Genomic DNA, 21,182 nt, shown 5'->3' on the forward strand with positions numbered 1-21,182 from the left:
TCGCTGCAGCAGTAATCAGCACAATCTGAAATCTGAATTTTGCATCACAAACATGATGCAAGACACAAGAAATCTGGGGTTCGGTTGGCTGTAGTTATCAAATTGATCTCGTTACTTTTCTTATCCTGACTCATTTTATAAATATTCTAATGCCCTTACCGTCAGAGCAAATTTTTGAAAATTCGTCCTTTTTTTCCCGTTATAGATTATTTCTAAAAGCGCATTAATTGTTCTATGGTATTTATTTCTTATAAGTTCTTGTCTTCTCAAAACGTTAATGTTATCTTTTTTAAACTGCAGCAAAATTTGAACACTGATGACAATATCACCTGAAACATGATCTTAATCAAGATCCGTATGAATACATGTGACAGATAGGCAACAGAAGACATGGTGTATAACTACGATAATTATCCGCTGGAGGACAGCAAAAGTATCCTAACTTTAGGGCAAACGGAACACAGATAACTGGCATGATCGTCTATTGACGAGGATATCAGCAATAACATTCCAAATTTCTTATTTCTATGGATATTATATATATACTCGTAGTGAGTTTATGTGAATGCAACTAGAATAGCTAGAAAAGAAAAAGTAGTATCTGGTACAGGTTAGTAATCGTCATGTGACGGTGATGGAGCTATCACACACACTAGATATGTGGCAACATGAAGATAAAACCATTGGATAAAACTTCATGTGTGTGCCAGATGTACGCCGCTTTACCGTTGCCTGTGACTGTGTATAGAGACTTAATTACTTAACACTGTAGGCTTATCATACTGGAATCAATGGTTAGCCTTCACACGGGTGTTATCCAACAAATATATTTCAATATCTATTCCGATTCTTGGTAGCATAGCGTCACACGACAATAATAATAAAAGATGTGTAAGGCTTCGTCATTTATCTTATCACAGGTGACGCCCTTAGCAAGACACTATAACTACAGCAAGCTTCCTAGTTTCTTGTGCATGGAAGTGAATTTGTCCTGTACTTCACGCCCTTCATTCCTTTGCCCTTGCGACTACTGGGACAAGTTCTGCAGCCAAGCAGGAAACTAACAAGGACTAGCCAGCAAAAGGTGACTCGTTCGTTCACCCATTGTAAAGGTACATAGCGATGTTATGACTTATTCTCATCCATATCTAGTTTGTAGTTATAAACAACTATCGTTCTTTTGCTGTGATTTCTATGAGCTTTATGGCTTAACTGCTTTGGCGATTACAGTGAACAAATGGCAGGTGAAAAAAAGGAAAAGGTTTCCATCGTGTTTGAGTACATAGATGAGTGGAGTTTGGTCTCGCCTGTCCAGGTGTCTTAAAATTTTGCAATGAATTTCCAACATGGCCATTTGGGAGTTCTTATATTTAGACGATAAATATGTATCCCTAAAAAAACTACATCGTGTTGGATGTAAAGTTTATATGCAGGAACCACCGAATACATCATTAAATGATAAAATAAAAGACATTTGATACTGGTTTGAAAATTTCATGAAATGAACATGTATAGGAGCCAGATACATAGTGAGTGTATATGGACGCCAAATAAGTTTTGACACTTGAAAAAGATATTAACGATTTTCATGTAGGTGGTTTGTTATCAAATTGACGTTGACAGCTTGAATGACCCTGGTTAGGCCTGAAGCCCAAGTAAACAAGGACCGTTTATGTAGTGAGAGCGTGTATGATATCAGCATTGTCAATAACATCAAATGATGAAACTGTAAGTACACACTATAGGGATTAAACAGTTTTTACACAAACACTTAGGGGTCAGTCTACATAGTGATCACTGACGTTAACAGTGGTTGGGATCGAATTGTTCTTATAACGGTGTGTGCAAGTTTATACGGGCTTCTTATGTGTGTGGTGTCGTTGAAGGATTTAGATCGGTACTGATGCATATGAGTGATTTCCTCTCATTACATCTCATTTTATCTCTGGCTGACAGATTCATGACAGTCTACTCAATAGTATTTCTCCTGTAATGATGTAATATATGTGCTGATATCATCAGCAGAAATTTCGTGATTACATAACTGGAACCGGATAATCATCTTTACCAAGAAACAGATTTTAGCCATCCAAATGTGCCTTCATAAATTTTACGGAAACGCTGCAAAGATCTCAACTTATGAGTGGCGCCGAGGGTCAGAATTTAGATACAAATGGTACAAGCCTCAACAGTTCAATATAAGAGAAATGAATAAAAAAAACAAGAACCCCTGCTCTTGAATTTTGTTGACAAACCCAGCATGCGGTTTAACAAGTCTGAAACAATTAACTATATCTAATTACCACTGATAATGAAAGCTCAGCCACCTGATTTATATGCTGTACGTACATAATGACCTGGATACATGTGGAAACATTCTTTTCATCCTGTCATATTCTCATACAAACAAGACGAGAGGCCGTGCGACGTATTGCTTCTCATAGTGAGAATCCACAACACAACCGGAATTATAGCGTAAGATTTTTATAATTCACTATCATCTAAATTATGTTGATAAGTTTTCCCTTCTTTGAGCATGGTTTGGTCCCCGGTGCTTCATCCTCACCAAAACTTATATAAAAACTTATATCCCTTGAGCACGACAGTTCGACCCCTGGGTACGCAGCATAACCTTGGTATTTGACCTGAACTTTAAGGGTTTGGGTACCTAGGCCATCGTTTCCAAGGGTCATCTGACTCTGGTGTTCGAGGGTCGTCATGTGCTCGAGAGCTAGAGCTGAACCCAATTTATCGATTACTATCACACCCCCAAAACGATGATAAACATATTGCATGAACGGCGACAATGTTGTCAGTATTACTTGCAAATAGGTTTTAAATTGCAATACTGCTTATATCACATAAGGATCTATATAGCATTCCTTATCTATAGGTGAAGTTGCATTTTATTTATTAGTGAATTTGCATCCTGAATGACACGTTCCATTCCATCCGCAGATCAGGCTGAAAAGTGAGTGTCTAAGCCTCAACTCTGGAATCTACCTCATCGTCAATTTACGAGCCTAAATCGACCTTAAAGGCTAAGTCAAATGCAAGGACTAATAAGAGTGTAAGCTCTATCACAAGTGTGAGACCCAAGGTTAAGTGTAAGGTCGACAAGTTTGTAATCAAGAGCAGTGCACAGAAGCCTAGCTTGAATAAACGGAATGGCAGACATGAACACACTAAAACAACCGCAAGTTTTTCTGAAGATTTTGGAAATCGTAAGTATAAAAGCATGCATTTGAACAACAAATACTGATTAACATATACAAAATTGGAGAGGAGCAGTGTGGGTCGAGGTGAGTTAGATGTGAGGATCAGGTGTTTGTGAGAAATACTTTGGAGAGTTATGAGGGATTTTGTATGTGACAGTATGGACTTTAGAGATTGCGTATAATTAGATTGAGAAAGAGGCACTTGTGGAAGGGGGTACGTATAGTTGGTGCAAATGGAAAGCTACATGCATTTCTTTTTCTAAGAACAAGGCATGTGTGCAAGTGGAAAGGAAACTGAGAGGTTCCCAGTGGACTAAATAGTGGGGGTAAATGTAGATGTTGAAGTAAGGCATGTCCCTACGGTATGTTGAGGTTGAGATAGGATGTACAATTGTCGTGAGTGAATCGGTTGCTGTTAACAGATGACAGTTCTGAAAGCAGACTCCTGAGAAAGGAAGAACGTGTAAAAGTTGAAAGTAAGATCAGATGTGAATAAAAGTAAGGTAATGAGGTGCAGCAGGGGGGTGAGAGACGGGATTGTCTATGTACGTCCAGAAAGGGAGTGTTTTAGTTACTTCGAAATGGACGTGGAGAGGAATGGAAAAAAAATAGAGTGGAGGAGAGGGCTAAGTTCCTGCTGCATTAAGGAGCATGAGATGTATAGTGGTTCCGAAAGTGTTGAATGGCAACGAGTCGTGGGCCTTTACTTCAAAATAAATAAAAAGGGGATGTATTCGAAATTAAATGCTCGAAAAAGGGCTGATTGAGCAGCGCAAGAGGCGTGGCATGAGCGCAGTTGATTGAAAAGGGCCGACTGCTGAAATGGTTTGGACATAAGGAGAAAATATAGGTATTACTTTGGCTTTAGCTACCGGGAGCTGGTTGCTTGTGTGACCCCTCCATTAGCTAGACCATACAATACGCGGCAAGCTGCTGTGTTACATGCTTACTGCGTAGCCTTTGGCAACTTAAGGGTAGGCCGTTTTGATGACTGTTTCTTTCCCTACACTTCGAAGCTTTCGAACTCTCAACCCTCTTATATCTTTTCCAATAACTGCAATCTGGCACATTATAAAACACGTTTTTTCACCAGAAATTCGTAAATACTTTCCAATTTTCTTATCCTTTTCCCTTTTCATTAACCTCTCTATATTTCAATTAAGGCCCGGCCTTGATATGGAATGTTGTTCGTGACTAGAACCTCCATAAAAATAAGAAAAAAAGAAATAAAAAACACGTGCAAATGTTTTCAGATAATGTTGATCGTGGCCATAGCAACATTCTTCAGTACCCTGTGGGGATGGGGGTTCTTCGCCTCTAGCATCATTCTAGGATGCTTCATCAACGCTATCCTCTTCCTCTGCCTCTATCTCATGGGCTACTCCCAGAACCAGCAATCACCTATGGTAAGTATGATGAAGGTGGTATATATTGAGGTGTACGGAGGTGAAGGATGGCGAGAATTAAGTTGTATAACGCTGCGTTTTTCCCCCCCTCCACAGGAGTTGCTTCTGAATTCCTACTACTGCCTTGGTCTGTTCGTGTCCTCCATCCTACTGATGTCCAGCAGCTGGTCCTCTAACCTGGTGGCCTGTGGTGCGTTCTGCCTCCTACTCGTCCCTATCTACGGCATGGACATATACTTCTCCTTGGCTAAGTTGAGCATCCGACCCTTATCCTTCCCTCCAAGCGCCAATCCGCCCACAATGGCTGATGCTACTGCCAATCCTACGTCATCCGTGGATCCATCAACCTTGTCTCCACCACACAACTACCAATCATCCGGAATCTTGCCACCATACCAGCACCGACCCGATACACTGGATACAGGTATAACAAGACTGGAGCCTTCGTCTCTCTACGTAACAAATCCTGTATACCCGCCTGCGTTCGATTACCCACCCACAAACACGGACAAGTCGTCCAGCTACCCACCCGAAGTGTCCAGTAGCCCTCGTCCATAATGAGTGGCTTCGTTTGATCTGTCGCAGCGTCAAGTCTAGGGTGAATTTCAGAGCTGAAAAAGACCAAGATAAATATTGACTGCAGCAAACATATATATATATCTTTCTTTCTTTCATACTATTCGCCATTTCCCGCATTAGCGAGGTAGCGTTAAGAACAGAGGACTGGGCCTTTGAGGAAATATCCTCACCTGGCCCCCTTCTCTGTTCCTTCTTTTGGAAAATTAAAAAAAAAATGAGAGGGGAGGATTTCCAGCCCCCCGCTCCCTTCCCTTTTAGTCGCCTTCTACGACACGCAGGGAATACATGGGAAGTATTCTTTCTCCCCTATCCCCAGGGATATATATATATATATATATATATATATATATATATATATATATATATATATATATATATATATATATATATGATCGGGGCCTGAACATGCAGGAGGGTGAAAGGAGGGCAAGGAATAGAGTGAATTGGAGCGATGTGGTATACCGGGGTTGACGTGCTGTCAGTGGATTGAATCAAGGCATGTGAAGCGTCTGGGGTAAACCATGGAAAGCTGTGTAGGTATGTATATTTGCGTGTGTGGACGTATGTATATACATGTGTATGGGGGTGGGTTGGGCCATTTCTTTCGTCTGTTTCCTTGCGCTACCTCGCAAACGCGGGAGACAGCGACAAAATATATATATATATATATATATATATATATATATATATATATATAATCACTCGATCACTCCACAGCAAACCATATATATATATATATATATATATATATATATATATATATATAATCACTCGATCACTCCACAGCAAACCTTATCTTGAAAACTTTTTTTTTCCTTTACAATCATAATCAAGTTTGTTTTTAGGGGAAATGGGTTTTAAAAAAGCACGATGTACAACTGAGTTCCTCGACTGGAGCGTAATGAATGTAACGCGCAGTAACGAATGCATTTCTATGGTTTTTCTGGAGGCAACGGTTCTGTATCACTAGAGGGGTTATCTACCACTTATCCGTAGGAGCTGGTGAACCACAACCATGAGTATCAAGAATCGGCGTAAAAGAAATGGGTTTGTCTATGTTCAGGGCAAGATTTTTTTTTTTTTTGCAGTTCCCAACGTCCGATCATAATAGGCATATGTAACCAGATGTGATTAATCAGGGCCAGTTGATTACTGCCATTCATACCTAGAAAAGCTAATCGTTTGGAACGTGAAACCACTTTCCACAAATGATCAATCTGAAATTAAGAACATAAATTTTTACCCCATTATGGCCGGCTTAGAACAGAGTAGCCTAGTCTCCATACTAAACGGGCAGTTCACAGTGGTACCAGTGCTTGATGCCAGCCTACATACTGAGGTTTTCAAATTTGTGAGATTGTATGTCACACAACTGTACTGTACTTTGTTTTGCCTTGTATTTAGAATAAAGATGCAGAAGCCACATAAATTCCTTATAACGAAGAGAAGGGGCAAATGCATCCTAGTGTTTGCGACTGAAATTTGTTCAATTGAACTTTCTTAATGTAAGGGTTAGCTCTGACGTTGTAGTTTGCAGAACCACTTGTAAGAGCCTCTCTCTCTCTCTCTCTCTCTCTCTCTCTCTCTCTCTCTCTCTCTCTCTCTCTCTCTCTCTCTCTCTCACACACACACACACACACACACACACGAATCTGCCTATAATTATGTCAAAAAGGCTTATTCATACTATCTACAACAACTAATACATTACACAGTTCAAAAGTTCATGCATGTACATAATACTGAATATTAAGGTAATACAGGCCTACCTGCAACATATTGCAATACTGATATTCGCAGTTTTTTTTTTTTTTTTTTTTTTTTGAGCGGGGAGCTAAAGTGCAGATTATAGCACTGTCGGAGTGTCCTGACTGTGAGGAATTTAAGTGCAATGCTCAAGGTTCCATCCAGTCCATGATGAGAGTTAATATGTACCCAATATAGGTTTATTCTATACAAACTCCAATGGGATTATGTATCTGTCCTTCCATAATTAAAGTTACTAATTCCGTGAATGAAGTTAACATGTCATCACCAAACCCATGACTACGTCCGAAATCGAAGTTACCACCCAAGTGACGGTTACTCCGACCGTGCTTAAAGATCCCACGCCTGCGACTGAAGTTGACCACGTCCATGATTAAAGATCCCACGCCTGCGACTGAAGTTGACCACGTCCATGATTAAAGATCCCACGCCTGCGACTGAAGTTGACCACGTTCGTGATTAAAGATCCCACGCCTGCGACTGAAGTTGACCACGTCCATGATTAAAGATCCCACGCCTGCGACTGAAGTAGACCACGTCCATGATTAAAGATCCCACGCCTGCGGCTGAAGTTGACCACGTCCGTGACTAAAAATCCACGTCTTCGACTGAAGATGACCACGTCCGTGATTAAAGATTCCACGTCTGTGATTGAAGTTTACCACGTCCGTAATTGAAGTTACCCCTTAACATAATCAAGGATATGACGAATTAGAAGTATACAGGGGGACCTTTAGTTACCCTTCACCCTTTACAGAATCCACTGCCGTTATATTTTACTGTAGGTGTACATACCTTGATTATGGCCAACCAGTGTTGTAGCACATTTCACTAGTCTTCGTCTTAATCACTGTATGAATGTCACTGTTGTATTCCGTTCTTGGACAAATGATGTTTAATTCATGTCTGTGTTGATATTCCTGGGCAAACGCACAAACCATTTTACTGTAGTTTATTACTGATATATATATATATATATATATATATATATATATATATATATATATATATATATATATATATATATATATATATATAAAACATTTCACCCTTGATGTATTCTGGTCTTGGGCAACTTTATTTCACATTTCACCATTGATATAGCCACTTCTTAGCCAAAGTTGTTTAGGTTTTCAGGTGTGAAACAAATCATGTAAGCAAACAGGCTATTCCTACAGCCTTCACATTTATGCACTCTAATACAGGGGTTTTTGGATGTTTTGTTTCCGCGTAATCTTGTCAACCAGAGAAGCCCGCCGCCCGCCTTGACCGCGAAAGGCATACGGGCTCAAAATATAAACATAGGGGAAACAGACATCATAATTTTTATTCATTTTCCCCCAGATACCTAGAATAGACACCATATGTTTAGCATATATTATGCCTATCATTCTGATCTCGCTCTCAACGAAAAAGTTATTGATTCTAAGTATGAAGCGTTGGTAGCTTTAACCACCACGGACATGGAAAACTTTCAAGCGCAAGGACAATTTGTTTTTAAAACATGTTAGCATACGTTTATTTTTTCTTATCTATCTATTACAAAGAACGTAAAGATTGATGTGAAGGCTTAGTCAGACACTTTCACACCGGCTGAAGCTTTTTTTTTTTAATTGTTGATAATCGACATGCACCGTCCTATCCAACAGTGATATGATATGGAGGATCTCATTCGGCGGTGACATAACGATTTTGATATTAGGGCACAAACCTAATCTAATTCAAACTAATTTAGACACTAAAGACGTCGATGGTGGCAGACATTCTTCAGATGATCCAGATTACGTGGTATATACGCCATTTCACCTCTCCTTTTTAGGCTTGAACTAATCTCGTACATTGCAAAATAATCTTTATAATGCACAATTTTGTTTTATAACTGATATGGCCAATGAACAGGACGGTGCGTATCCCGATGTTAAATTGTCTGATCCGTAAAGATCATGTCAAAGGCCAAGCCATCATACCAAAGAGTTATACCATCGTGTTCAGTTGGTTTGCTAAACTTATTATACATTCATTAATGAACCAACTTAACCACAATGCACGAACAAGATTGAAAAATTAAGATGTACAAAATAAGGTTATTAAAATGCAAGTCTGCCTGAAATTCGTCAGGTCCTTTGGATTTCAACTACTGAATTTACAAACGTTTACTTTGATCTTGAAGTTCTTTGGTTTACAATAAGAAATATCTTGATATTTCATGGTTTACATTGTTTTGAATAAACTCATCAGTTATTAGGCAGTTTGTTTTATCTTTATGGTCTTTGGTGTGACGTCATGAGTATTTACATTCATAAGGCGGTTGTGTAGTTGGGAGGCATCAGCTGGGACACAGTGGAATCTAACGCGGCAAGGAATGGCTCAGAAGGCTGAACGACCCAAGTCTTGTTTTGATCATTAGTGAAGTGATAATACAAGAAAAGGTAATTTTGACGGGAATCATGTACTCTGGTAGAATTCCAGTTCAGTTTCGCGCGCTTGATCATTATTTTTCTACTCGCTTTCCTCCTACAGGTTTCTGTTATGCTATCTTTGCCCTGTGTTCAACATTATTTCCTGACAGTTGCAGTGCCCTCGTCCAAGGTCTCTTTTAATCCTACCTCAGGTTTCTTAGATATTCGTATCATCATCCTGTGCTTCTCTTTCCACAACCAGTGCACGTAGTGCCGCAAACCTCCGTGGCATTTTCCACCACACCACCACAGCCTCACCTTGTACTGCAATGGATCCTCTGAGCTTTTCATTGAACTTGGAAGTTAAGTTTTATACTTTCATCCCTTAAGCTTTCTACTTTCATCCCTCTGATATTGTGATTCGTAAAAATAGATAGTAAAATGATGGCGTATAAGAATAAAAGTGAAGGTATTCAGAATCTCAGTAGTAGAGTTGTGGGGTGTGGTTGGAGCAGTTCGTTGTAATGTTTTAGAAAATCCAACAAAATCTGTAGAAACTTTACCTAACATCCCAGAACAGCCAATATTTACTGTATTTTTGATAGTATTGAAAAAGATATCTGAATGTTATGTTGCCATTTGCAGCATATTGTTACACATTATGCTTTAGTATGAATATATTCTGTAGCTTATTAGCCCATGTGTATGATACCGTACTGCAAACGTTTTCATGGTTTAGTTTTGACATTTGAAACAAAGTAATCAACAGATGAGATTCACCATAAGTCTCAGTACCACACTGTAGATGAAATATGCCCTCTGTTGCATGATGTCACATGGTGAGATACTGTGTGTGATGGAATTTATTTATGTCTTTATGGACATGATGTATAACAATGGCTTGCAAGTAGCAGCTATAACAAATACTTAATTTTTATATGATATTAAGAATAAAAGGAATTTTGCCAACTTTAGGAGTTAAGTGAGGTTTTTCCTGTCTTTGATTTTTACCAAGTTTTTCCACTCATACTTATGTTTTTCATCCCCTTATTTTCCTTGATATGAATAACACTTACCATCTCTGCAGTAATTGATGTTGTGAAATAAACATTATACTTTTTAAGCAGAGCAAAATCACTCAGGATTGCAAGCTAGTTTGGATGTATTGCCAAACACATAAATTTTCTACAGAAAAATTAAAATTTATGCAACATGTATGGATTTAGAAAAGGCATGTGACAGAGCAGATAGTAAAGCTGTTGGAAATTCTCATCCTGTATGATGTGTAGGGAAGACATTAATATTGCTAAGTGCTTTTGTAGAATAATGCTGATAGTACATGTGAGAAGAATTACCATATCCCTACCTCACTTTTTGGATTGTCTGCAGATTTGATTTTTCAGTTTTTAATGTTTTATTTCATTGATTTGAATTACTGAAACCTGATAAAGTAGGCAGGGTTTTAAGTAAAGAATATTATGGGGTAAAAATTTTAAGTAATAGGAAAACCTAGTTATCATAACCAAACGAAACCAGCTTAACATGATAATACAATACTTTTACACTTTTATTAATGAGAATATTCAAATGAAAACTGATCTAATCTCAGTTCCCTCATTTCAATATTATCTCTAACATGAATGGCAAAAATTGCTTGGGTATGTAGGCAAGATCAGAGGTGCCCTGCCCTCTGCAGTATTGAATATACTCTTTTAGGGTAATGTATATTATTTTACCAACTGTGGCATCAAGTTATGGGCATTCACAGTTCACCAAAGCACCTCCAGATTTTTTTCAATACATTGGGCGTGTGTGCTGAGGCTGCAGGGAACTTGTAGCCCAGCCCAGCGCACTACCATGTAAAGGGAGAAGCAGGAGTATCATAACCAGGATGTATTACTTCAGAAAGCAACAAGGAAGCCTATTTTGAGGCATACCTGGCTGGCTGTCTGTGGGAGTATGGAGGCATGGTTTCAGTGGTGACATACCGTACTACCATCGTATACTATTATGTCACAGTTTTGTACATCGTTTCTTTGTTGATTTATAGAATGAGCATTTTTTTTTTAAGTAAAACGTGCTTATTTTTAACCCAATCACCTCACCCCTACACTTTGCATAGGCCATGTACCTTGCCAACTAGGATTTTGCCAATTCTCCTGGAACATGACCCTAGTGGATTCAAGGGACTTCTGTTTTATAAATAGTACCATGAACCTAATCTTAGGCAGTTTGTGAAACAAGAACGAATACTTCATAAGTTTCTCTTCTGGCTGCATCCACCAAAATAAAGTAAGTAATTAAGGTATATTGGTTTAGTTTGGTTATTTTTTCACTTCACAAAATCCTTGTACAATAAATGCTATACCCTCTCTAGAATGTAGCAGTACACTAACAGTGCTAGTGTAAAACTCTCTCCATATGATATACAAATTGTAATAATAGTCTCCCGCTCATTTTTACCCCTCATTATTACTCTTCATATCTTTGAGTTACCTCATCTAGTAGGAGGAACATTTTATTTTTACTTGATTTCATTAGCTTAAACATCTAGGAGTTCCTTTACATATGTTAGCAAGTTCAACTAACAAAACTATTTCAAAATACTTCAGTTACAATTGTTTGATCCTTGGCATTAGAATGTCATCATGGAAGATTTTCATCTACTGTTAGATGAATCAGAATAACACCATCTTATATTTAGATCCATAACTTTAGAGATTTAAGAGATTAACATGGTAAATTTTGTTGAAACATGAATATTCTGATTTTAGTAAGCTTTTTTGTACTATGTATTTCTTTGAGTACTGTAACACTTTTCCTTCTTTCATCAGCATGTGGATGTGAAGATCCTTCTGCTCCTTCTTCAACACGAGAAATATAGAAGAGATATGAAGCCTCGTGTTCCTCGTTACAGAACATAAGGAACCATGAATTTCCGACAACGGATGGCATGGCTTTGCCTTGCTTTTTACCTGGCATCCTCCGTTGCAGTTGTGTACTATTTTCTGGACATTGCTGATCAGTATGCCCTCTTTTCCTTAGAGCATTCCAAGCTGCATGATTCATCAGGTTCAGATGTACCATTTTGGCAGTTTTGGCATCATATTGGAGACATTCCATTCCCAGTTTTAGTCATTTTATTAGCTGTTCCATATTTTCAGATTTTTGCTGCTCTTTTCTATTGCACACTTCCTACAGCAAATAAAAATGTAAATAAGTGCCTTATACCAGTTATAGGATGTATATATTTATTTCAAAAATTTTTTTCTGTTTTCAGAAATCATGAAGATACTAAAATAGACAGTAGACATGATCATCATCATATTGTCAGTGTATCATGACTTCTCTTTAGCATCATGATTTTGATTTTTAGTGTTAAAGATTTTGAATATCATCCGAGTACTTTGTGTAATCATCATGGTAAACTTCATTCCCTGTCTCGTGCATAGTGAGTGATTTTACACTGTTCAGCTTTCCTTTCCTGTATTCACATGTTAGATGTGGCCTCTTTAGTTTCTTGAAGTTATTTAGGTGTTATAAGGGTGTTTAAGAGATGTACGCTAATGTAATTTGCTCTCATTCTATATATGTATATGTCTGCCTGAAACACGTTAGAGCCATGGTAAATAAAGAGGTTCTTTCAAGTGTATTTGTAGAAAATTGGGCTGTAAGGGCTTTCAAATAATTTGTAACATCGATATATATATCATGGCTGTGTAAAATTCTCATATCAAAATTCTGCTGAAATTCAAACCAAGATTTTGAGAGCTTATAGTTTTACCAGTGATTTAAAGAAAAAAAAGAAAAATTATACAAGTATTGATTTTACTTGTGGCCCTAGTATTATCCAAAGAAAGTCAGGATGGAAGTCTCCTTTTAGCTAAGTCCCTGATAAACTTATCCTGGACAGTAAGATCTGGTGAGTAACAAAATTGTACTTTAGTCATTATATTCCAGACAGAGTACTTCTTTACATGGAATATATTGGTATTATTAATGGTTACAAAGGTATTCCAAAGGTAAGAGGCATAAGTTTCAACTTTTATAAGAAAGAAGAAGCAGTCTTGGACTCAAGGGAGGTCCACTTATTGGAGAGACCCAGTCAGCAGTTGCCTAATGTTGAACTGGACAGTGACAGTGGTGGATGACACCTTGATAATACTCGTTTCCCTTTTTGCATTGTAATGTAAATGACATGTTATTCAGTGAATCATGTCATTGTTTATTCTGTTATCAATAAAATCGTATAGAAAAGAAAATTTTGTGTTTCTGCTAGATTGTGGAATCTACTGAATACTTTTTTATTTCTGGGAGTGAAGAGGAAGTTGAATATTTCAAGATTCTGGGGAATCTTATATGTCTTATTAGATAAAAACTGAGCATTGTACAGTGCAAGATTTACTCAGCTTTGCAAACAGCTCATGTCATTGAAATAAGTAAATATCTGATAAGAGGATAATATATTGCACAGTGAATGGAAAAGCAGATCTTGAAATTAACTGGGCCATACTCATATTTATAACCAATTTATAGCCTACAAATGAGTTTTGAAAATACATTAGCCAAATTAGAAATTCTGTCTTTTCCCCTAATATAAAGAGCAAAATAACAGCTACTTCCAAATAGGTAATGGCAGAGAATGCTTTATCACATTATTTTTTTAAGAAATTATATGAAATGTCAGTACATTCCCCACACTTAGTAGATGTGGTGTAGACTGGTGCTGTGAGATTTTGTAGTGTTAGCGGGGAGGGCTATGACAATCGGGGAAAGTGGGGGATTGATTGATATAAAAGTAGGTGAAATATCTGTAGATATCAACTGAACCTGTGAAAATTTAACATGACTTACCCTAGCAGCTGAGATTTATAGTGGAAACACTATACATCAATGTTGCTTGCTTCTGTTGTTCTCATGGGAGGTCTAATTTGGGAAGGCAAGATGATGGTGCTGCCAACTGTGTTATCTAATTTGTATTTTATTAGCTGATACAGCACTCAGTCATGGGTGTTTCTGGTATATGTCAAATGTAATGCTGAAAATTAACAAATTTGGCTGCAAGGGGATAGTTTGATGAGGTTTTTGTGGGTTTTGTGTTGTGGCAGGTAGTTCTGAATAATTACAAGCATTATAACTACTTTTATGTTGATTATCCATACATTTTCCCTGACCTTAGACCTCTCCACTTTCATTTATTTATTATCAAAGGATAGAAAGATATGCTCCATATCACACACTGCATATGTAAATTACTTCTGGTAAGAGTAAGAAATGTTTTGATGCTAGTTTTAACTGATTTCATGAAGAAATGGAGTGGCTGGACAAAACATGCTTTATCGAGGTTCATATTCCATTCATGAAAACAGTAGTTCTTAGTTATTTATTGATTTTCTTCACTTTTTGTTTTTTAAATAATATTTTACCATATTTTTTTTTTTGTATATTGAATACATATTAGATTATGTTAGCCCCAGTCAAGGCCATCTCACTGATGCTCTGTATATACCCTAGCCTAATCCAAGTGCCCATTTATTGATAAGACTAGGGGAGAAGGAACAGCTCAGTTGAATATGGGCTAACAGTTAAGATCGGGATTCACACCTATGTAGGCTGTATCCTAGGCAGCCCATGAATGTGTCATGGTCAGCATCACCAACTGCTACACCATAGAGGTCCATTGTTACAAGTGCAGTTTGTCAGTGATATAAAGAAATGAAGAATACATTGTGTAATACTCTTTGGCTTAAGGATTTCGTCAAGAAAGAGATAGTGTAATAGCACATGGTGACATTGGTGTGACATCAACAGTCACAAATGGCTTTGGCTGGAAATCCCCCCATCACACACTGTCACTTTCTAACAGAACAGAAGGAGTCAAGTGAAAATTTTACCACTAAAGCTCATTCACTTATTTGTGACACTACCTAACTAAGGCTGAAGAGGTGACTAAAAAAAAAGTGGTATGTGTGTGCATGATTCTATGATAAAAAAGTTGGAGAAACAGAGCCATGAAGTTAGTTTGGCCTGAGCACTTCACCTGCAAGCATGAATGGGTAGGAAGCTCAATAGACTTCATGTTGTTATGGTTGGGCATCTGTGCTGTTGTCATGTTTGTGATTCCACCAAAAAGGTTTCTGTTGGGTCCTATAAAAAAGAATATGGCAAATATTCGTCAAAAATATGAAATAGAGCATGGTATTTTGAAGATTAAGTTACCAGTCAGCACAGAAATGACATGCAAATGTTTCAGTGGGAAATAATGGATAATAGTAATCTTGTAATCGAGATTACATAAGGCAAATCCAGAACACTATCACAATAGTAGTGGTAGCTATTAAGAGCATGAGAACAATGATTTACATACATTAACATTGGCTGGTGGGGTGGTTAGGGAATGACTATCTCTTGTGCAAAATTTGTAATTGAAATAAGCATGGTCCCAAGCTTTGGAAATTAGTGAGACAACTGACTGAATTTATTTTTAGATAAAGTTAAACTATGTATCCCTAGGGATTACATGTTGGGTAGTTTGTGATTTTTAGGTTTTTTCTTTGTCATATTTTTTCTTTGTCTTGATTGATTAACTCAGGTGGTAGATGTAAATGATAACATAAATGTTTCATGAATGTATGATAATCCTAGAAATTTCATACTTGGCTCTTAAGTTACCATTTCATCATTTTAGTAATTTATTATGTATTGTCAAGGATCTTTCCAGCATTGCTGGTCTTGATTTATCATGTAATGGCAATCGGTAAATTATCCATTTTACAGGTAGGAATGTTTCATTGCCTAGCCAGCTAATACCGCTATTGTAGTATTAATTGCAACCTTGTTAGCTAAGAAAAAGAATCCCTAAAGGTATTTATTCTGTACAGGAGATGGGTTCACATATATGATATTGGTCATTGTAGTTAATGATAAGACAGGATCTTACTCTTTGCCCTGTCTGAATATAAAGTGTCTGTATTACTTTACCCCTATAAGACAGCAACTTACTTTTTTCTGGTCAGAAACTATGGGAGAAACACAGAGCTCCTCTATCCTAGTGAAAGTATCAGTGTCCATGATCTGTATGCAGACAAAGACTATCATAGAAGTTAGAGTTAATTGAGAAACAAAAGTTGCCTATATATTCAAGACTTAATCTGTTGTTGAATACATACTATAAGGTAGATGAAATGAGGGAATTCCACCTGCAGGAAATGCGAGGGATACGTGATGAGGTAAGGGAGATTGTTTTGATAAATGATTGCCTTACAGATCATTAGTGGTGGGGGGGTGACAGGGTGGCCTCATACTGTGGTGGGATGATGGATGAAATTGCCTGTGAACATTAGACATAAAAGTATTGTTAAAGAGATTGATGTATGGATATTAATGTGGGTTGGGGGCCTAGTGGGGAGTGAACATTGGTAATGCAAATAGTTTTTGACCTTGTAGTCTACCTTCTCTGGATATGTGTGGCTTTTGTATTAGGTAAGAAGTTGGAAAAGAGGAAAGTATGGATGAATACAATGGACAAAGCCAAATATTCATGATGCTTCTCATGTCAGAGATGTGTTTTCCCCATAATCTCCGAGAGATGTCCTTGGAAAATGAGAGTAAGTTGCTTAAGGGGTTTTATCAAAGTGTTGAGGGAGGTGAATCATCTTGTTTTTGTGAGGCTGTCAAAGTGTGGATCTTGGAGCCATTGAATTAGATAATATAAATATTGATAGAGATGCCTTGTGGAAGGTCTTAAGAATATACTATCTGGAAGGAAAGCTGCCAGAAGCAGTGAGAAGTTGTTATCAAGGATGTAAGGCATGTGTATGAGTAGGAAGAGAGGAAAGTGCATAGTTTCAAGTGAAGGTTGGTCTGCAACAGGGATGTGTGATGTCACCATGTTTGTTCAGTGTGTTTATTGTTGGAGTGGTGAGGGAGATGAATTTGAATCTTGGAGAGAGGTGCAAGTATGCAGTCTGTGGGGTTTGAAAGGGTCTGGAGAGTGAATCATTTGTTGTTTGCTGATGATATAGCACTTGTTGCAGAATTGAGTGAGAAACTGCAGAAAGTAGTGACTGAGTTTGGAAGAGCGTTTGAAAGGAGAAAGTTGAGAATGAATGTGAATAAAAGCAAAGTTATTGGATTAAGCAGGGTTGAGGCACAGGTTGATTAGTGCTGAAGAATGTGTTGAAAGAATTTTTTCTGCAAAGGCAAAAATTGGTGTTTAAAGGAATAGTAGTCCCAAAAATATTATAAGGGTGTGAGGCATGGGCATTAGTTAAGGATGTGCAGCAGAGGGTGGATATGTTGAAAATGAAATGTTTGAGGACAGTCTGTGGTGTAAGGTGGTTTGATCACAGAAGCAATAAAAGGGTAAGAGAGATGTGTGGTAATGATATATAGAGTATGGTGGAGAGAAGTGAAGAGGGTGTGGTGAAATCCTTAGCATGTATGGGGAGTGGTAATGATAAATAGAGTGTGGTGAAGAGAACTGAAGAGGCTGTGGTGAAATGCTTAGGATGTATGGGGAGAATGAGTGAGTAAAGGTTGACAAAGAGGATATATATTTCAGAAATGGAGGGAACAGGGAGAATGGGGAGACCAAATTTTAGGAGGAAGGATGGAGTGAAAAAATATTTTGAGCAATTGGAGCCTGAACATGCAGGAATGTGGAAGGCATTCACAGGATAGAGTGAATTGGAATAATGTGTTATACTGGGGTTGATATGCTGTTTGTTCCTGGCACCACCTCACTAACGTGGGAAATGGCAGTGAAGCATAAAAAAATTAGACTGCAGTTAATGGTTGCAAGATCAGAATTAGAAGTGGAAGTAGCAGTAAGCCATTACACAGGGAGGTTTACAGCAGCTTGGTAGGCATAAGAAAGTGGGAAGACGTTTGGAGAACGTGTCATCTGCATTGGAATTTGAGTTATGAAAGGTTAATTGAAGATCTTTGATGTGTAGAAGAATTTTGTAAACAGAGCAGAGTCCTGAGTAACCCTACCATTAGGGGGAAAATTATTTAATAGCAATACAGTTGAAAGTATTCACATCATGTGTTTATGCTTAAACTATATACCTCATGTCCCAGGAGTGCCTTCTACCCTTATGAGGATCCCATGCCAATCAGGAAATGTCTTTGTTGGTACATTAGGTCATATTGTGAGTGTGTCTATGAGGGGACAGTTTAGGGCGATATAGTCATTAAGTGTTTGGGGTCTTCATTGTGAGAATGAAACAGTATTTGTAGTGGTGTTGGAATGGGTGATGTCCAGAGAATAGATGGGAAGATGTGACTCATGTTTAGCTGGGGAGTGTGGCTTGTGATGTATGGATGTCTGGTGGTACAGAGTGTAAGACTTAGTTGAGATAGTTGCTATGTACTTGTTGGGTTTTTTCAGTGTTTGTGTTTTTTTGTTAGTGTTATATTTGCTAGGGGTGGGAGACTTTGTGGGTAGAGGTTGCTGAAGTATGTGGCAGGGATGAGCTTTTTATTTCAAGATGGATTTGATGTTTAGTTATGGAGTGGTTCGGTTGGGAGGGGATGTAGTGCAGTTCCATAGAATTTAGTGCAGAGTGTATTGAGTTGATATTGTTTTAGGATGATCTCTGTTTCATTGTGTTAGTGTTGAATGTTTGTGGTTGCTAGGCAGCCAGTGGGTATACAGGGTATAAAGAATACATCCCACATATTCTTTGCATGTTGTAGAAGTGACTAAGAGAGGCAGGATCAAGAAACTGCAAATGTTCCCCTTCATGAATTCCAGTTTTAAAAGATGGATCAGAGGAAAGAGCCAAATGAGGATAGTTACCTCTTTTTAAACATCCCTTGGTGTCCCCAGATCTTTGCCTCCTCACCTACCGTATGGCTCACTTCATTTCCCATGGTTCCAGGTACCTAAAACTCTACTTCCTCCATATTTTCTCTCTTTAGACACACACTCCAAATAACCTTTCTCTTTTAACCACTGAACCTACTAACCTTGCTCTTATTCATATCTACTCTCAGCATTCTCCTTTCACATACTCTTCCAGACTCAGCATTTTCTGACTTGAATCTGCCTCCAGCCCTGTGTCATTAGCAAACAGTCTTTGCTGATATACCACTGACTGTTGTTACGAGGGGTTAATATTCCATAAACATTACTTGTTATGAGGGGTTAATATTCCATAAACATTACAGTTATTAGTATGTGTAGACCTGCTGGATGGAGTTACAGTTGCATCATCAGAGTAAGATATTTTCTGATTTGATTGAATTTTATGTGAATTAAAGATTATTCTTATAGCATGTTCCATTTTAGTGAATTAAATCTCAATATCACCATGTAAACAGGAGTTTACCCAGGAAAGGGATGTTGGTGTGATTTGACTCATGCAATTTTACCATAAAATGATATTCACTTTAATTCCTTTTAAAGTTCTTTATTTTTTTATAGGAAATCATATTTTGATACATATTTACAAAGTTCAAGTATTCTAGTCATAGAGTATTAACTGACGTTTTACCAACAAAACTGAATATCCTTTTGGTAGTTTCTGATATTCTATATGGTACATCAGTCAGCAACTGTTTTATTTTGGACATTTGGCAAACTATTATTTGCAGTCCAGAATTATTTCACCATTTATAGTTTTATTGAGAACAAGTGTCTCACTAAAGTGTACGAGAAATAATGGCACCAGTCATGAAGGTGATGGTTATATATTTAAACCATAGATACTGTATTGTGTTCAGTGAATTTTCTTTATAATAAACTTTAATGATAATTGTTTGAAAATCAGAATCCCAGACTACTTGTATGAGTATACTACCTGTGGCTTTAAAGAAAGCTCCAATTTTCTTTCATCATCAATGTGAAATTAGAATTTGTTTTAGCTCAGGCACTTTTGAGTGATAAGTTTTCAGCTGTTAGGTTAAGTATTGCATTAGTTAATGTATCTTGTATATGTCCGTCCACAATTAAGGGCAAATGTTTGTGCTATATTATTTGTTGCTGATTATAGATTTGCGTCGGCTGGCACATCAGTGTGAAGGTCTTGAAATAAATTGGATGGATTTCATTCATTGGTATGATTTGATAAAGACGGGCTATTGAATGTGTTCTTGCATTTGACATTTCAATAAAGAGTGGTTATGGAATCTGATCCTTTTTTTGCCATCTTTTCACATTTATATTTTTCTCCTTAGGATAAACTAGAAACTTGTTAATGTACTAAAGGTATATGTAATTCATGAGACACTTAAAATGAAAATATAGCTTTAGTATTTGGGGAAGACGATTTGTATAGATTAGGTAGGAACATTTAATTTGAAGATTTGTGTCATATTGTAAGCAGACTTATTAAAGAACACAGCTCACTACAGAACACAAGGGAAGCATAGGTTTGACTCTTCACATTTTATCCTAAATGTAGTTCAACTATTGCATCCAGTACTTTTCAGTCTTACAAAAGATACCTGCAGAAAATCCAAATGTCCTCTAAGTTAAAAGGCTTGTGAAATGATTTCTCCACAATCAGTCCATCAGTAGTATTCACAACACTTACTTTAATAGTCTAATTTTCACTGATGAATCTGGTGCATTGCAGGATGGCCTGCTGTAACTGAAGAACCACTGGATTTGTTACCTGAAAATGAGTATGTTACACTGTGAAGGCAGGAGTTAACTGATGCCTGTTGGATTCAAGTCATCTCAGCTTGTGATTAGAGCCTCATTCATTGCGAGTTGTTTAGGAGGCGACCATTCTGGTAGGTAGTTTTGTCTACATTTTCATGGATTCTCTCACTAGTTGTGATAGGAAGATTGTTTATTTATA

At 37.6% G+C, this 21,182-nt stretch overlaps 2 protein-coding genes across 3 annotated transcripts in view; both read left to right on the plus strand.

Annotated features, from left to right (window-relative positions):
* The first annotated feature begins 926 nt into the window (after positions 1-926).
* Positions 927-6,854, plus strand: LOC139766336 (uncharacterized). 2 transcript variants are annotated; one of them, XM_071694853.1, is made up of 4 exons: positions 927-1,084; positions 2,959-3,224; positions 4,472-4,624; positions 4,721-6,854. In XM_071694853.1, exons 2-4 carry the CDS (start codon positions 3,168-3,170, stop codon positions 5,180-5,182), a joined length of 672 nt encoding a protein of 223 aa, XP_071550954.1. In that variant the 5' UTR covers positions 927-1,084; positions 2,959-3,167; the 3' UTR covers positions 5,183-6,854. The 2 variants fall into 2 exon arrangements, with proteins under 2 accessions (XP_071550954.1, XP_071550953.1); XM_071694852.1 differs by having other exon boundaries at positions 938-1,112.
* A 2,406-nt stretch (positions 6,855-9,260) lies between these two features.
* Positions 9,261-21,182, plus strand: part of alien (COP9 signalosome complex subunit 2 alien) — a 66,407-nt gene continuing 54,485 nt past the window's right edge. Inside the window, exons 1-2 of the mRNA XM_071694851.1 lie at positions 9,261-9,399; positions 20,955-21,114. The gene's annotated coding sequence lies outside the window, so the exon portion shown is untranslated. The remainder of the gene's footprint in view (positions 9,400-20,954; positions 21,115-21,182) is intronic.

The sequence above is a fragment of the Panulirus ornatus genome, chromosome 57 (assembly GCF_036320965.1).
Source record: "Panulirus ornatus isolate Po-2019 chromosome 57, ASM3632096v1, whole genome shotgun sequence".
In the NCBI taxonomy this organism is placed as follows: Eukaryota; Metazoa; Arthropoda; class Malacostraca; order Decapoda; family Palinuridae; genus Panulirus; species Panulirus ornatus.

Coding starts and splice junctions, on each gene's coding strand:
- LOC139766336 (XM_071694853.1), top strand. CDS start 3,168: ATGGCAGACATGAACACACTAAAACAACCGCAAGTTTTTCTGAAGATT. Junction 3,225..4,471: donor TTCTGAAGATTTTGGAAATC/GTAAGTATAAAA, acceptor AAATGTTTTCAG/ATAATGTTGATCGTGGCCAT. Junction 4,625..4,720: donor AGAACCAGCAATCACCTATG/GTAAGTATGATG, acceptor CCCCCTCCACAG/GAGTTGCTTCTGAATTCCTA.